At 45.6% G+C, this 13414-nt stretch overlaps 1 protein-coding gene across 1 annotated transcript in view; it reads right to left on the minus strand.

Moving 5' to 3' along the window:
* LOC138568020 (NXPE family member 3-like) overlaps positions 1-13414 on the minus strand; it is a 532139-nt gene that overhangs the window by 223634 nt on the left and 295091 nt on the right. Inside the window, exon 3 of the mRNA XM_069646414.1 lies at positions 6563-6633. Within this exon, the coding sequence (XP_069502515.1) occupies positions 6563-6633 (71 nt within the window). The remainder of the gene's footprint in view (positions 1-6562; positions 6634-13414) is intronic.

Raw genomic sequence — 13414 nt, forward strand, 5'->3', positions numbered from 1 at the left:
ACTTTGTATTACTATGCCTGGTTTCCTTAACTGTCTGTAAGGAAAGTCTCACTCATACGAGTTTATAATCAATAGTGTTAATATATAAATAAATATTAACCATTTATATAATGTGTACTGGTGGGAAGACAGTATGTCAAGTGAGGTTTATATGTTGTGAAGCCTAGACAGGGTGTCAGGTCTGTCTTTTTGTTGTAGGTACGCAGGAAGCCAGGTAGGGGTATTATGCCATGCCAACGTGAGGTTGGTTCTCAGAGCAAAGCCCGGCCCCCTGACTCTGCTCTACCAATTAATTATTTTGGTTCTCCATCTCTTTACATTGATCTAAAACTAAACATGGGATGGGATGGAATGGGATGGGAGGCGATGTAGCCCGCTGTTAAATTGAAAACTGTGCCACAAGGAAACCTGTGCTCGAATCCCAGCTTTTCCATTTCATTGACTTATATTATCCTGGTGAAATAATTTATTGGTATCGGAAATCGATATTGATTCACAACCCCCAAAGTGTCAAATGGAAAGCCAAAGCGCACAATTAGGTATGTCACAACTATAGGTCTTCGCTCCTCTACCGCTAACTCCCCCAGGGTCAGTTGTTTTTCATCGAGCTGGGGGTAGATTTCTGTCTTCCGCTGGGGCCTCCCTCTGGAACAGCCTCCCTGCCACTCTAAAACTTGAAGAGAACCATCTCCGGTTCTGGGAGCACATCAAGACCTTCCTCTTTGCACCTGCCTTCGCTCCCCCTCTCCCCTGCTGATCTGCTCTCTCTTGACACCGTGCACCTGGCCACCCTCTGTCCTCCGGGCACAGGAACCTGCTCACCCTGCTACACTCACGCACTGCCTCCAGGCCACCCATTGCACTGTGGTCTGTATCTGTACCCATACAGTCCCCCACTTTTTCTTACTGCACTTATCAGACCTACCCTGTCTGCTGCCTTAAACCCAGCACTTGCTAGCTGCACTATCACTGTTTGTTGTCTTTATTATTTATTTATTTATTTTTATTTATCTGTTTCTCCTTTGCTTCGCACTTTCTACTTCTCCCCCCTTCCATGCACTTTTCCCCTCCCCCTTTCTCATGCACTTGCACGTTCTCAATGTCATTGGGCCTAGTAAGATCGCTGTTTTGTTCTCCCCTGTTCCCCTCCCTTGCCTTGTCGCGCTCTCAAACACATGTGTACGAGGGCGATACAAATAAAATATCAATATCTATATGAGACGGCAATTTGGAGATCCTCGCATTCATTCCCCTTGGGTCCTCTTCTCAGGTGGCCAGAGAAAGGTAATCCCTCTTGGATCCTGCCCATGGGGGTAGTGAAGCGAGAGAGTATCGCATGGGTGGCGGGTCCTTGGGTATTGGAGATGAGAGTTCCTCAGGCGAGAAGCAGTATTCTTCATTTCCTTTCTAGGAGGAACCCTCTATCCTCAAAGCATGTGTGGGGTATTGTTATCACTACCCCACTGACCAAAGAAATACCAGGAATCCTTACTAATCTCGAAGTACCAGGAAGAGGGAAAAGAAGGGAAGACTTAAGGGCAAGACATGGTATCCCCCTGTCCTACTGAAGACCAACCTAACCCATCCCCGACCTTTATGGGTTACTATAAAGTAGTTCCCCCACATTTCCACATATTTGACATCCGAGATCTATGTGACGTGGAAGAGGCAACTAGAAGTAATGAACACCACACCTTAATTTCAACACTTTAGTACTGGGACGAGGAAGATGCCTGCAGAGTAGTGTAAGGGTCAGGCATGTCCCTTTAACTATGGTCAGGCAAGTCTACTTAGGCATCCAGACCTACAGCCTATCAAGGGGCTACAGGTGTATAAAGCGAGACTGGTGGAGCAGAGAAGAGAGCAACAGGCAGGCCTGTGTAGGAGAGACCAGGGGAAACTTTCCGTGAGAAGGCAGGTGTGGTGGGACCTGAAGAGGAGCCTGGACGCCGGCTGAGACCCAAGAGATGTGGGAGCCTCTGCGACAGAGATTGAGCAGCTGGGGCTGCGAACAAGTAAGAGAGAGTACACCATCCGTGTCCACTCAGAACCAACAAAGCTGCCTGAGTATGCAGAATTCTGACCGGGGTGCGATCAGGGATTGCATAGGTCGGAGCCCCAGCCTGGGAAGCGAAAGGAAGCAGCAAGAGTCGCCGGAGCCAGATGCAAAAGACCTGTGAGTGTTGGGAAAAGTCACTCAGCTGTCGGGGCATTCCGGGCGGGTTTGCGCATGAATAATGAAGCACCGTATGACTGAAAGGTTCAAACCAAGATCAAATATATATTATTTTTATATAAAACCAAACTGAATAGAAGTTTAAACAGCGCTAAACTACACATATTGAATATCGGACTAAATGAAAGTTTAAAACAGTGCTAAAATATGCATATTGAATACCGAGTCGACTGAAAACCTAAAATTAAACCATGTTGAATACTGAGCTGAAATACAACTTTACAGGCAAAGCAAATAACTAATGTTATCTCAAAAGGAAAATACCCATATAAAAGCAACCCAAGGGGAAATGAGCAAGTGTAAAGGAGTGCAATCAAAGGTGGTGTATGAACAAGACCACCATAAAGTGAATCTTATGAACGGATGCAGTGTGGCAAGGCCAAAGACTGACAAGAGGTGTGTAATATGTTATGGCAAAGCCAGGAGGCTAACTAGGAAAAGCCAGAAGAGTATAAAACTGCAAGGGGCCCACAAAGAGGAAATACATGAACAGAAATGTGTACACAGGAGCAAATGGAGATGAACCTGCGTGGGATAAAGAACCTGGGGATCCTGATTGCGTGACCGGTTTTGGATGGACCGTGTTGTCCGACAACTGTGGCTAGACCAGTTAGCCCTATATTGTGAAAGACAAAGACACTTTGAACCCAACCAAGGAGAAGCACTGCAAGTGAGCTGGTGATGCAAATCAGAAGGAGGTCAGGTTAACCCAGAGTAAAGTTGAACTTTGAAATAATGAAACAAACATGGGTTGCTGCGTTGAAGTCTTGGGGAAGGAAACCCTGAAACTTGATGAACTACAAACACTGTCTTGAGGACAGGGCCTCAAGACCCCTTTTATTTGAACTGTGTACATTTTGAGCCTTTTTGTGGAAATGTCTTTAACTTGGGGAAGGGTAGCTGAAAAGGAACCTCAGAGCTGGAAGACGCTCAGAACCTTGTATTGTTCACCATTCCTTTTATTATTAAAACCCCTATACATTGTTTAGATTTAGTTGTGAGGGCAAGTATAGGTTTTGGACACAGACAGACTTTTAAGTAGAACTCCTTGACTCAGACTTTCCTTAGTTTCGTTCAGGTGGGGGAAACCCACCTTAGCATAGGGAAAGTTATGCCTTCAACCATCCTGACATTTAATTTAATAAACCATTGTATATTGTACTTTAAGTCTGTTGTATGTATCTTGCTTCATGATGCCTTCACATTGGCCAAGTACTTGGAATGCTTTCCGGACTGTACATTCCACCCCGTTTTCATGAGGTTTAGGTTAAATCAGTTGTGTACTCTGGATGTCTGGAGTGTTAGAAGGGGCCTCGAAAAGGAGAAGAGTATATGTCGGTTAAGATAAAGTTGTAAAATTAGAAACGTCTATTTTTAGAATGTGAAAAAGTAAAGGAACTGTGTTAACATTGTTTTAGTACATTTGTGTAAGATTTAAGGGTGTTAAAAGTGGATGATGGAATGCTTGACTGCAGCATTGCACGGGGACCGTGCCACTGTAGAGAAAACCTGGTTGGAGTTTCGCTCCGCATATGCTTCGTGAAACGTGCCTGAATTACGCTTTACCTAAGGTTATTATGGTTTAGTGCCTGAAATGACTCGAGTGCGTGTCAGCTGAATCAATACATGACTTCTATGCCCAATGCCATGACTAAAATGGCGGTTTAATGGTTTTGTTTAACGCTCTCTTTAGTTCCAGGTCTGATATCATGTGCGGGGGGTGGGAGTTGAGGGGTGGGATATAATTAGAAACAAAGGTTCGGCTTTCTTGTTATGCGAAATAAGAGAATGTAACTCTACTTACATGCTCGCTTTCTTTGTGAACAAGAGATGTAAGCTCCATTTATGTGATTGTAAAGCTTTCGAAAACCAATAAAAGTGAAATTTAAAAAAAACAAAAGTGGATGATTTTTAGTGTCAACTGCTAAACTGGTCCCTAGCACACGTTATTAAAGCGTTGTATGGACTCCTAGGTGAAAATTGGTTAATGCTTAGCTAAAGTAGGGAAAATAAGAAATGTGAACGTTAAAAAACACTAAAGCACTTTACTCAACTTCAGTAGGCCTGACAGTGATTAGGGCAGTTTTAAAATGGGTTTTAGTGTTTAGTGTTATAGGGAATGGAGGATTCTCAAGATGAGATGTGTGAGGCAATCAAATATGAATGTAAATACTGGTTACCTTCTCTTTTATGTTATGATGTATAAAGTGAAGAATGTATGAAGGTTTGCAATAAACTGAGGTACAATAATTCTTTTTTTTAAATAAATCCTTTTACTGCCTTTGGTAAATTGGGGAGATTACCTGGTACCTAGCTCTCTAAGAAACTACAAACCTAACAGAAAGATATGTTGCATAAAGGGAAAGTAATGTCAATAATGTCTACTATAAATACTTGTGAAAGTGAAGGTGGGGGAGAGGCTTGTATTGAGTTTAGATGCTCTGGAAGTTGGGGCCGTCGCATTGTGGGCTTGGGCCATTGCACCATGGGCCAGAAAACTGGACTTGCACTCCAGGCCAAAAGTTGCCAGTGCTCCCCTGGGGTCAATGCAATGGTGATGTGGATGAGGTTCGCTAGGGCAGCTTGCCGGGGCTCCCCAGGGCGGTTGGCCATTCAAACCCTAGGGAGAGTGGGGATGGGATGTTGAGGGAGGTGACACATTATGTTGTTCTTTGGCCAGTAGCTGTGTAGCATATAGTTTGTAGGTGAAATGCAGGATACCGGGTCTGGCCCTTGGCCATATCAGGCCAGAAAAGGTACAAACAGGTGAAGTCCTTCTCTTCATCCGTCCTTTGCTGAGGACGCGTAAGGAGGACTAGTGAAATAGGTGTTGGACGGAGGAGCGAGTGGCAGGGGCTGGTCACGTATCCAGCAGCCCCCTCAATACTGGAGTCCTTATGTAGCAGTTTAAAAGGCATGACATTGGGAGTGGGAAGAGCAGTTGAGTGGCAGAGCCTGGTCACCTGAACAGCAGCCCCCTTAATGTTGTCTGATTGGATCTGACCTAGAGTACTTATGTAGATGACTGAAAGGCAGAAAACAGGTGGTGGGCACAGCAGTTGAGTAGCAGGGCCTGGTCACCTGACCATCCACCTCCTCAATGCTGTCTGCCTGGAACTGGCCTGGAGTCTTTATGTAGCCACCTGCAAGGTGGCAAAACTGGAGTACACTGCCCCACGGAGGAGAAGAATCATCCTGACAACTTTCAGTTTAATTAAGACATTATTTCTTTATATTGGCCACACCTATGCACATTAGTTAATAAAACCCTTTATTAACTCGATTCCCTTGTCCGGCCTATTTGCCGATCAATGTCCACGGTGTGACACACAGCACCAGGTGCTATATGCTTGAGCTGGCAAAGTCAAACGGGCAGCACAGACTGCATTCCATGGAAAGAAGGTCAAGCTGGGAACATTTCATAGCAACAACACAGATGCCGGAAACCTTCTTAAAGAGGTTCACAGAGAGGCAACTGGACAACCCAGAGAGCAGAATCCTGATTAAAAGGTAAATATCTCATTATGTGAAGATATCGTGAAGACAAAAGAGGGACACGTCATGCTCTCAGCAATAGCACCTACCTCAGCTTAAAGAGGGCCCACCACATTACCTAAAAGTATATGTAAAGTGTGCCCATGGTAGTAAAGAAGACTAACAGCCAGGAAAAGGTGTTGAGGGGTGTACTTCCAACCAGTGAGATGTATTCCAAACCCAAGCAGGTATGCCACCAAGCTGGAACTGCCGGTGCCCTCTATCTATGTGAAGCAGAAGACTACATGTAGCTAGGCTGAGTGGATTCAGATTGGATGGGAAGAGATTCCCTACCCGAGGGCCTGTTTCAAGCTTGGGTCCAGGGATCAATCAGAAGTATGACGATTAGGAGGAAACGAAGGGGAAGGCTCTGAGTTTGAGAAATCAGAGGGGCTATAGAGTCCTGGATGAAACCACTGGTATAGGGGCTGCCAAGAGGCTCAGTAACCTTGAGGTTGTCAGAAAGTCACTGCATCCAGATTCCGAGGGAAAGCGCACGACAGGAAGGGGTTTGTCCATGCCTTGTGCCAGCATGCAAGACAATGACCACAACATGAGCACGGGTTGGCCCAGACACACAGATGCACACAGGTAGAAATGCACACATAATAAAAGCTGTCATGTCTCAGTGGCCTGCACAGCTGTGGAGATGCGCAGTGCCATGGGCATAGGCAGACCCACAGATCATACACAGCACACATATTTCGAGGGCGCACATCACAGAGGTTCAACTTTGGTGTAATGCTGCACTATGTCCACAGTGATTTGCAGGTAAAGGATAGATCTACTTACCTAGGATGCTAGTCCTGGGGAGTACTTGGACAGCGGGGACCAATACTGGTAACACCTGGTCCGTCAGCTCTCTGTGAGAAACACACAAATAAGTAAATAGGTGAATATAAGGCAAGTGGGAAAGACACTGTATGAGGACCACGGCTATGACCAGCAGTGTTGCCATGACCACACATTGTAAGCGACTTTGGGCTTGTTTTAGCACAAAGTAACTTCTAATATTTAAAGGTAGCTTGGTGTGATTTTGTTTGCTTATGTCAACCAATGTGCACCTGTAATTGGGCTTCTTCATCCTGCATCCTGCAGCTAAGCCCATTACCCATGTCCTGGCCACACAGAGCGTACTATGAGAGCAGCATCTTAACAACCTGCCATTACTTATTTATTTTGTCACCAGCACACCATTCTTGTGCATATGTTTAGGGATGTGTCACTGATGGGACCGTTTCAACTAAAATACCCCTCCCAGCTCGTTTCCTAGCCAATAGGGTGTCCACTTGAGGTGTTTAAAGTGACACAATAAAGATCCAATTTAAACGTTAGTCACGATCACCCTCATTCTAAAATGGGTACTGCATTAAAGGCATATTGCTTTTACGCCTATATTTGTTTTGTGCAAATTTAATTTTATTGAGACTCAGAGCAGGGCTCACACAGCTCCTACACCAGGAAAGAAACAGATCTGTTACTTTCACAGTTTCAAAATGTCCAGGTCTGGTTGCACTTGTCGTCTCGAGTTAAACAAACCTAAAGGCCTAGAACAATGAACTTGCACATGCTTACTAACAAGAAACAAAATAAAACTCTAGATCCCCCCCAAGCCCCTCACCGTCCCTTATTAACTCTCTCCCAACCCTTCACCCATCCCCCCCCTAGAACCTCCCGGTCCAACAGCAAAATCATAGTTAAACCTCTTGGGCACGTGCTAAATGCTCCACAACCAAAATGTGCTTTTTTTCAAACCCCTTTACACGAGACCACACAGTTCTGCATTGTTTACTGACTCCCCTTCAAACCCTCTCCTCTATGCTCCGTGTCAGTTTTCGCCTATTCAACAAACCCTTTATCCGGCCTCAGAAAACTCCTTTCCTTGGTCTCTCCACCCTGTAGAACTCCAGATATGGGATTCCATTCCATGTCATTGTGTGCATGGGACTCCATCATGGCTGCTGCGAGGGTGTCCATTTCATGCATTTCTTAGGCCTTGTCCAGCCACTCCACCTTAGTGGGGAGATAGGTCCCTTTCTAGTACCTGGTGAGACACACTCGTGCTGCCATGATTAGGTTCCTTGGCATGTGCGACAGCAGCGAATAGTCCCCTGCATCTTTCTCAACCACAAACAACAATGGCAATGGTGACAGAGTCCTGGCAATGCCATCTCTGGCACGCACCCAGCCTAAAACCTCTTTCCAGTAAAGTTGTGCTTTCGGACAGCTCCACCATTGGTGCCAATAGTCACTAAAGTCTGTGCAGCCCCTCCAACAATGGGGACTAACCCTTGTGTACTTTCGTGCCAACCTCTGTGGAGTGAAATTCCATCGGAACAGCAGCCTACTATTGTGCATTTCATATTGCACTGCTATCGTGGAGGACCAGACTGATCTGTAGGTGGTGGTCCAGACCTCAGTTTCCTCCTGCAGCCCCAGATCAGGCTCCCAACTTTCTTGTGTATGCGGCACAGTGAGATGCCCTCTGTTAAGAAGTGATGCGCATAACTGTGATATAAGCCCCCTTGATCCCCTGTGCGAGTCAAGAACCTGTTCTCGAGGTGTTAAGTGGCACTGCATTGGTCCTTCCCACCGCGGGTCCAATAGCACACCGCAAAGCTGCACGTACATCAGCCGTTGTATGTCTCCTATTTGCAGGGTTCCCTCCAACTCCTCTTTTGTTAGCACGACCTCTTTTTTCCACAGTTGCCCCGTCCTTAGAGGGCAAGCCTCATGTAATGATTGGAAACGTGTGGGGACCACTAGTAAGTCTCTGATCGGCGAGGCCCATATGCAACTGAGTGCGGAGGGCATGATGTGACCCCTATCACATCCCTGGATTTCCGCCAGATGGACCAGAAGACGTGACCAGAGGGTGATTGCATATCCTACACAACAATATTTCCTGCGGGACCCACAGCCATTCCTCTAATGTCACTGGCGCAAATAGACTGTTTTCTAGTGCCACTCACTGCTTCCCCTCAAGTGGTCTCGTATGATCCTCAGCTGCACCGCCCTGAAGTATTCCTGCAGGTCAGTGTAGCCCATGTCATCCATATTTTTTGGAAGGATCATCTATTTGTATGATACTCTAGGTCTTCGGTTCGCCCACAAGAATGCAAGGAGTTCTTTTTTCATCACTAAATGGAAATCAGCCGGGTTACTTATCTATTTATTCGAATTTGTAAAGCGTGCAGCAGCCCTAAGGCATCGTGGTGCTTGTTACAGGGAGTGGCAATCTTTGTTACAGTGTTATACATTTATACTTTACAAATAGTGTGGTATTTACATACAAAGTATATACAATTACAGTTGAGGGAAATTAGGAGGAGTAAGAAGTGTAAGGAAATAGAGGAAGGGTTAGTTGGCAAAGGAACTTTTGATGTTTTTGCAGAAAGCAGGAGGGAGGTTTCAGCTCTGAGGGTGGTAGGTAGTGAGTTCCATAGTTTTGGGGCTATGTAGGAGAAGCTAATCCCTCCTGCTTTGGCTCTGCGGATGTGAGGGATATGGAGTTGATTGGCGTATTGCGTTCTTGAGGGACGTGTGTAGGATGTTCTGGATATTGATTCTGTTAGGTATGACGGTGCTGTGTGGTTGATGCATTTGTGCGTGATAGTGAGGATTTTGAGTGTGATGCAGTCTTTTATAGGAAGCCACTGTGCTGCCTGTCTGGCTTGGGAGATGCGGTCCCGTCTAGGATGCTTAGTGCTGCTCTAAGGGGATTGTTTTGTGTAGTTTGGAGTCTGTTTAGGTTTTTTGTGGCTGTGCCTGCTAGGAGAGCATTACAATAGTCTAGTTTGGAGCCTATGGTTTCTCTAGCTATTGCGAGGCAGTTTAGTTTAGAGAGGTAAGGTTTTATGGCATTTATGAGTTTGGTGCTGTATGTTGAGGCGGAGGCGATGGCACTGACTTGTTTGTTCATTGATAAAGTAGTCATTGATAAAGTAGCATCAGTGTGAACGCCTAGCGTCTTGACAGACGACGAGACTGGGATGATGGAATTGTCTATGTTGAAGTTGGAGTATTGGATGTCAAGTTTGGCTAAGGTGGCTTTTAATCCGAGGATAAGACTGTCAATGACTGAAACAGGAAGAGCAATCTTGGCAACATTTTCATTTTTATGGTGGTGAACCTACCTGTCCATGAGAGGCTGAGCTTTGACCACCTTCCCATGACTGATTATTTTCCCCCATAGCTGCACACAGTTCGCTCTGTAGTGCTCGGTGAGCTGTCTGGTGACTGCAACCCCTAATGTTTTGATGTTGTACCCTGCCATGAATTGGGTGATGCAGGTGCTATCCTTGGTTAACGGTAGTGCCACTGTTTTGTGTAGGTTTATATGAAACCCTGAATATGTGCCAATTGTCGCTGGAGGGTTGTGTCGCTGGAGGGTTGGGATAGATGATTCTGAGCTGGGCGAGTGACATAAGTCAGTATGTAATCAGCAAACAAGGACAATGTGTATTCTCGTCCATATCTTTTGAATCCATGTATATCACCATTCGGCGAATCACCTGCGCGAGGGGTTCTATCACCAGAGCGTAGAGCAAAGGTGATAGCGGACAGCCCTAGCAGGTTCCGATGCTTATTTTAAACACATCTGAGGCTGTCCCATTGACTACTACCTGAGCTATGGTGTTCCTATACAGCACAATGGCACCAGCCATCCAGCTCTGCCAAAAGCCTAGTTTGTTAAGGACTGCTCGTACAAAAGGCCATTCCATTCTATCAAAGGCCTTTTTGGAGTCTATCGATATTAAGGTAGGATCCTCTACACTCGCTCTGGCAACTAGGTCCAGGGTTTTAAGGATAATATCTGAGCCTTGTGTGCCTATCACATAGCCCACTTGGTCAATATGAACTAACTTCAGAAGGTGACTACTCAACCGGGCCATTAAGACACTTGCATATATGTTTCAATCAATGTTAATTAAAGATGTAGGGCGGTACGAGTAAAATTTGTTTTATCCGTCCTTTCTTGGGCAGCACTATGATCCTCGCTTGCGTGAATGAGCTGGGGGCTTGGACTGAATGTAGTATATTGTTAAACGATTTTGTGAGGAAGGGGGCGATGGCTGGCCCATATGTTTTGTAGAAGGCAGGCGTGTAGCCATCTTGCCTGGGCACTGTGCCTGCTTTGATTTTGGAAATTGCCCTCTCCACTTACTCGCTATCGATGAGGGTACTGAGTGTGTCGCTCTCTTCCGGCGTCAGCATTCATGTGATCATCCCTGTTAGGTAGTCCTCGATGCCATGTGCGTCTTCGGAGCATTCAGCAGTATATAAAGCTGCATAAATGTGGGCGAAATGCTGGGTAATCTCCTGCGGGTTAATCAGGACCTTTCCTGAAGCGTCTGCAATTCTGTGTACTGCCCTGTCTGCTCTTTGCGCGCATAACCGAGACACCAGCAAGGTGCGCACTTTATCGTCCATTTCAAAATGACCTTGTTTAGGTAGCGCAGTTAGTTAAGCCCTTCCCCTTCCATATTTCGCCGAGCCCTCTCCTCAGATCCCTGATCTCTGCTACGGCCTCTTCAGGAATGTCAGCCCATTTATGGAGAGCACTTTCTCAGGCTGCCATTTCCTTTTTTAGAGTGGTCTCCTGGAGCAAACTGGCTCTTTTCTTGGCCACACCCTCTGCAATGATCACCCCCCCCTCCCGGATGGTCACTTTGGCCACCTTCCACACAGTGTTGAAGGAAGAGTTCCTGTGTCATCATTTTTAAAATACTCCCCCAATCTCCTGGCTGAGCTTTTCCTTGACAAGGGGGTGCTTGAATAATGTGTCATTACACATCCATCTTTGGTCTATCTGGGGGCTAGGCTGCATATTTAACGTGAGGGTGGACATGTCGTGATCCAACCATCCCACTATTACTAGTGCTGCATCTACGATTTTGTATTCTTGCGCTGCGTCTAACAAGATGTAGTAAATGCGGAAGTAGGTCTGGTGTGGCAGTGAGAAAAAAGTATATGCTTTTGCGGTTAAGTGCGCTGCCCGCCATGTGTCTAACAGTTGCGGACCCCTTTTTGAGCTCCAGTCAAGCATGGGACCTACAATGGTGTTGAGGTCGCCCCTGCAGATTACTACTCCTTTTCCTTATACTCCTAGGAACTCTAACACTGTTTTACAAAATGGGAGCTGATGCTGGTTGGGTCTGTAAATGGAGAAAAGGGTCACAATTGTTTGCCTTACTGTCCCTTTTAAGGCCAAATACCTCCCGTCTGGTTGATTGTGTCACCGTGAGGTTTAGTGAAGCCTGGTATAATATACCTACCCCAGTTTTTTTTGTGGGGCCCAATGCCCAGATGGCTCCCCCACTGTGTTTCCCCCTTGGTGCATTCGCCTCTCCTTTCTTGTATTTGGTTTCTTGTACAAACAGAACACCTAGCCCTGAGGAACATTGTACGCTTTTGCAGCAAGTTTAGTCCAATCACGTTTAGCGTTCCAACCATCACTGTACCGTTAGCCGTATTGATCTATGGGTGTTATCTCCTTGCTCTTACTAAACTGTGGACATGACTGTTTGGTGAATTTGAATTTGAATAATTTCTTACGCGCACCAGGCAGAAAACTGCATTCGAGCGCAGATGTTAACTAAAAAATTGAGTATATCAATGTGGGAGCCTGAACTGACCCTAAGGAAGTAAGTTCATTTAAATAAGAATGTTTTCAGTTCTTTTCTGAATCTTGCCAGAGTGGTGCATGAGCGAATGCTGAGGGGCAGCTGGTTCCATAGCTTAGGCCCAAACACAGAGAACCTCTGTCATCTTTAGAGATCCGTTTTGTCCTCGGGACACATAGCAGAAGTTTGTCTTCAGATCGGAGATCCAACTGGATGGATAGTAGTGGTGAATTCTGGTGTTTAGGTATCGGGGTGCAAGTTTATGATAACATTTGTACACCAGACATGCCATCTTAAATTTAATACGATCCTCCACCATCAGCAAGTGCAGTGCTTTCCTGGCTGAGGACACGTGATCTCTTTTACCCAGCTGGCCTGTTAACATAACCGCTGCATTCTGGACCATCTGTAGTCTTAGCAATTCCTGGGGATCCCTGTCATAAGACTGTTGCAGTAGTCAAGGTGGGAATTTACCAAAGTTCCCACCACTACTGGAAAGTCTTGAAGTGTTAAGAAGGGGAGCACATTTCTAAGCAGCCGCAGAGAATAATATACTGCTTTTACTTTGGCCTCTACCTGGGCTTCACTGGCTAGGTTTTCTTGCCAAATGCACCCAAGGTTTTTCACTTTCTTTGAAAACGGAATACTCACTCCCAAAATCTGTGGGGTAATATTTGTGTCTTCCTCTCTATTTTTCTCCTCTGATCTAAATAAGATTATTTCTGATGTGCCTGCATTAAACTGTAATTGATTGCAGGCCATCCATTTTTTTATATTTTGCATACAACGGTCTATCATTTCAAATGCATCCGGAAGGTTGTCTGTTTCCACGTAAATCTGTGTATCGTCGGCATATGAGTGAAAACGTAGACCGTGTCTCCTCAGGATGTCAAACAATGGTCGGATATATAGATTAAAGATCAGAGGTGAGAGTGCTGACCCCTGTGGGACTCTGCACCTCAATTGTATTAATTCTGAGAGAAATGCTCCCAGTATCACCTGCTGTGTTCTATCCTGT

This window comes from Ambystoma mexicanum, chromosome 1p, assembly GCF_040938575.1.
Source record: "Ambystoma mexicanum isolate Mex_15411 chromosome 1p, UKY_AmexF1_1, whole genome shotgun sequence".
Lineage (NCBI taxonomy): Eukaryota > Metazoa > Chordata > Amphibia > Caudata > Ambystomatidae > Ambystoma > Ambystoma mexicanum.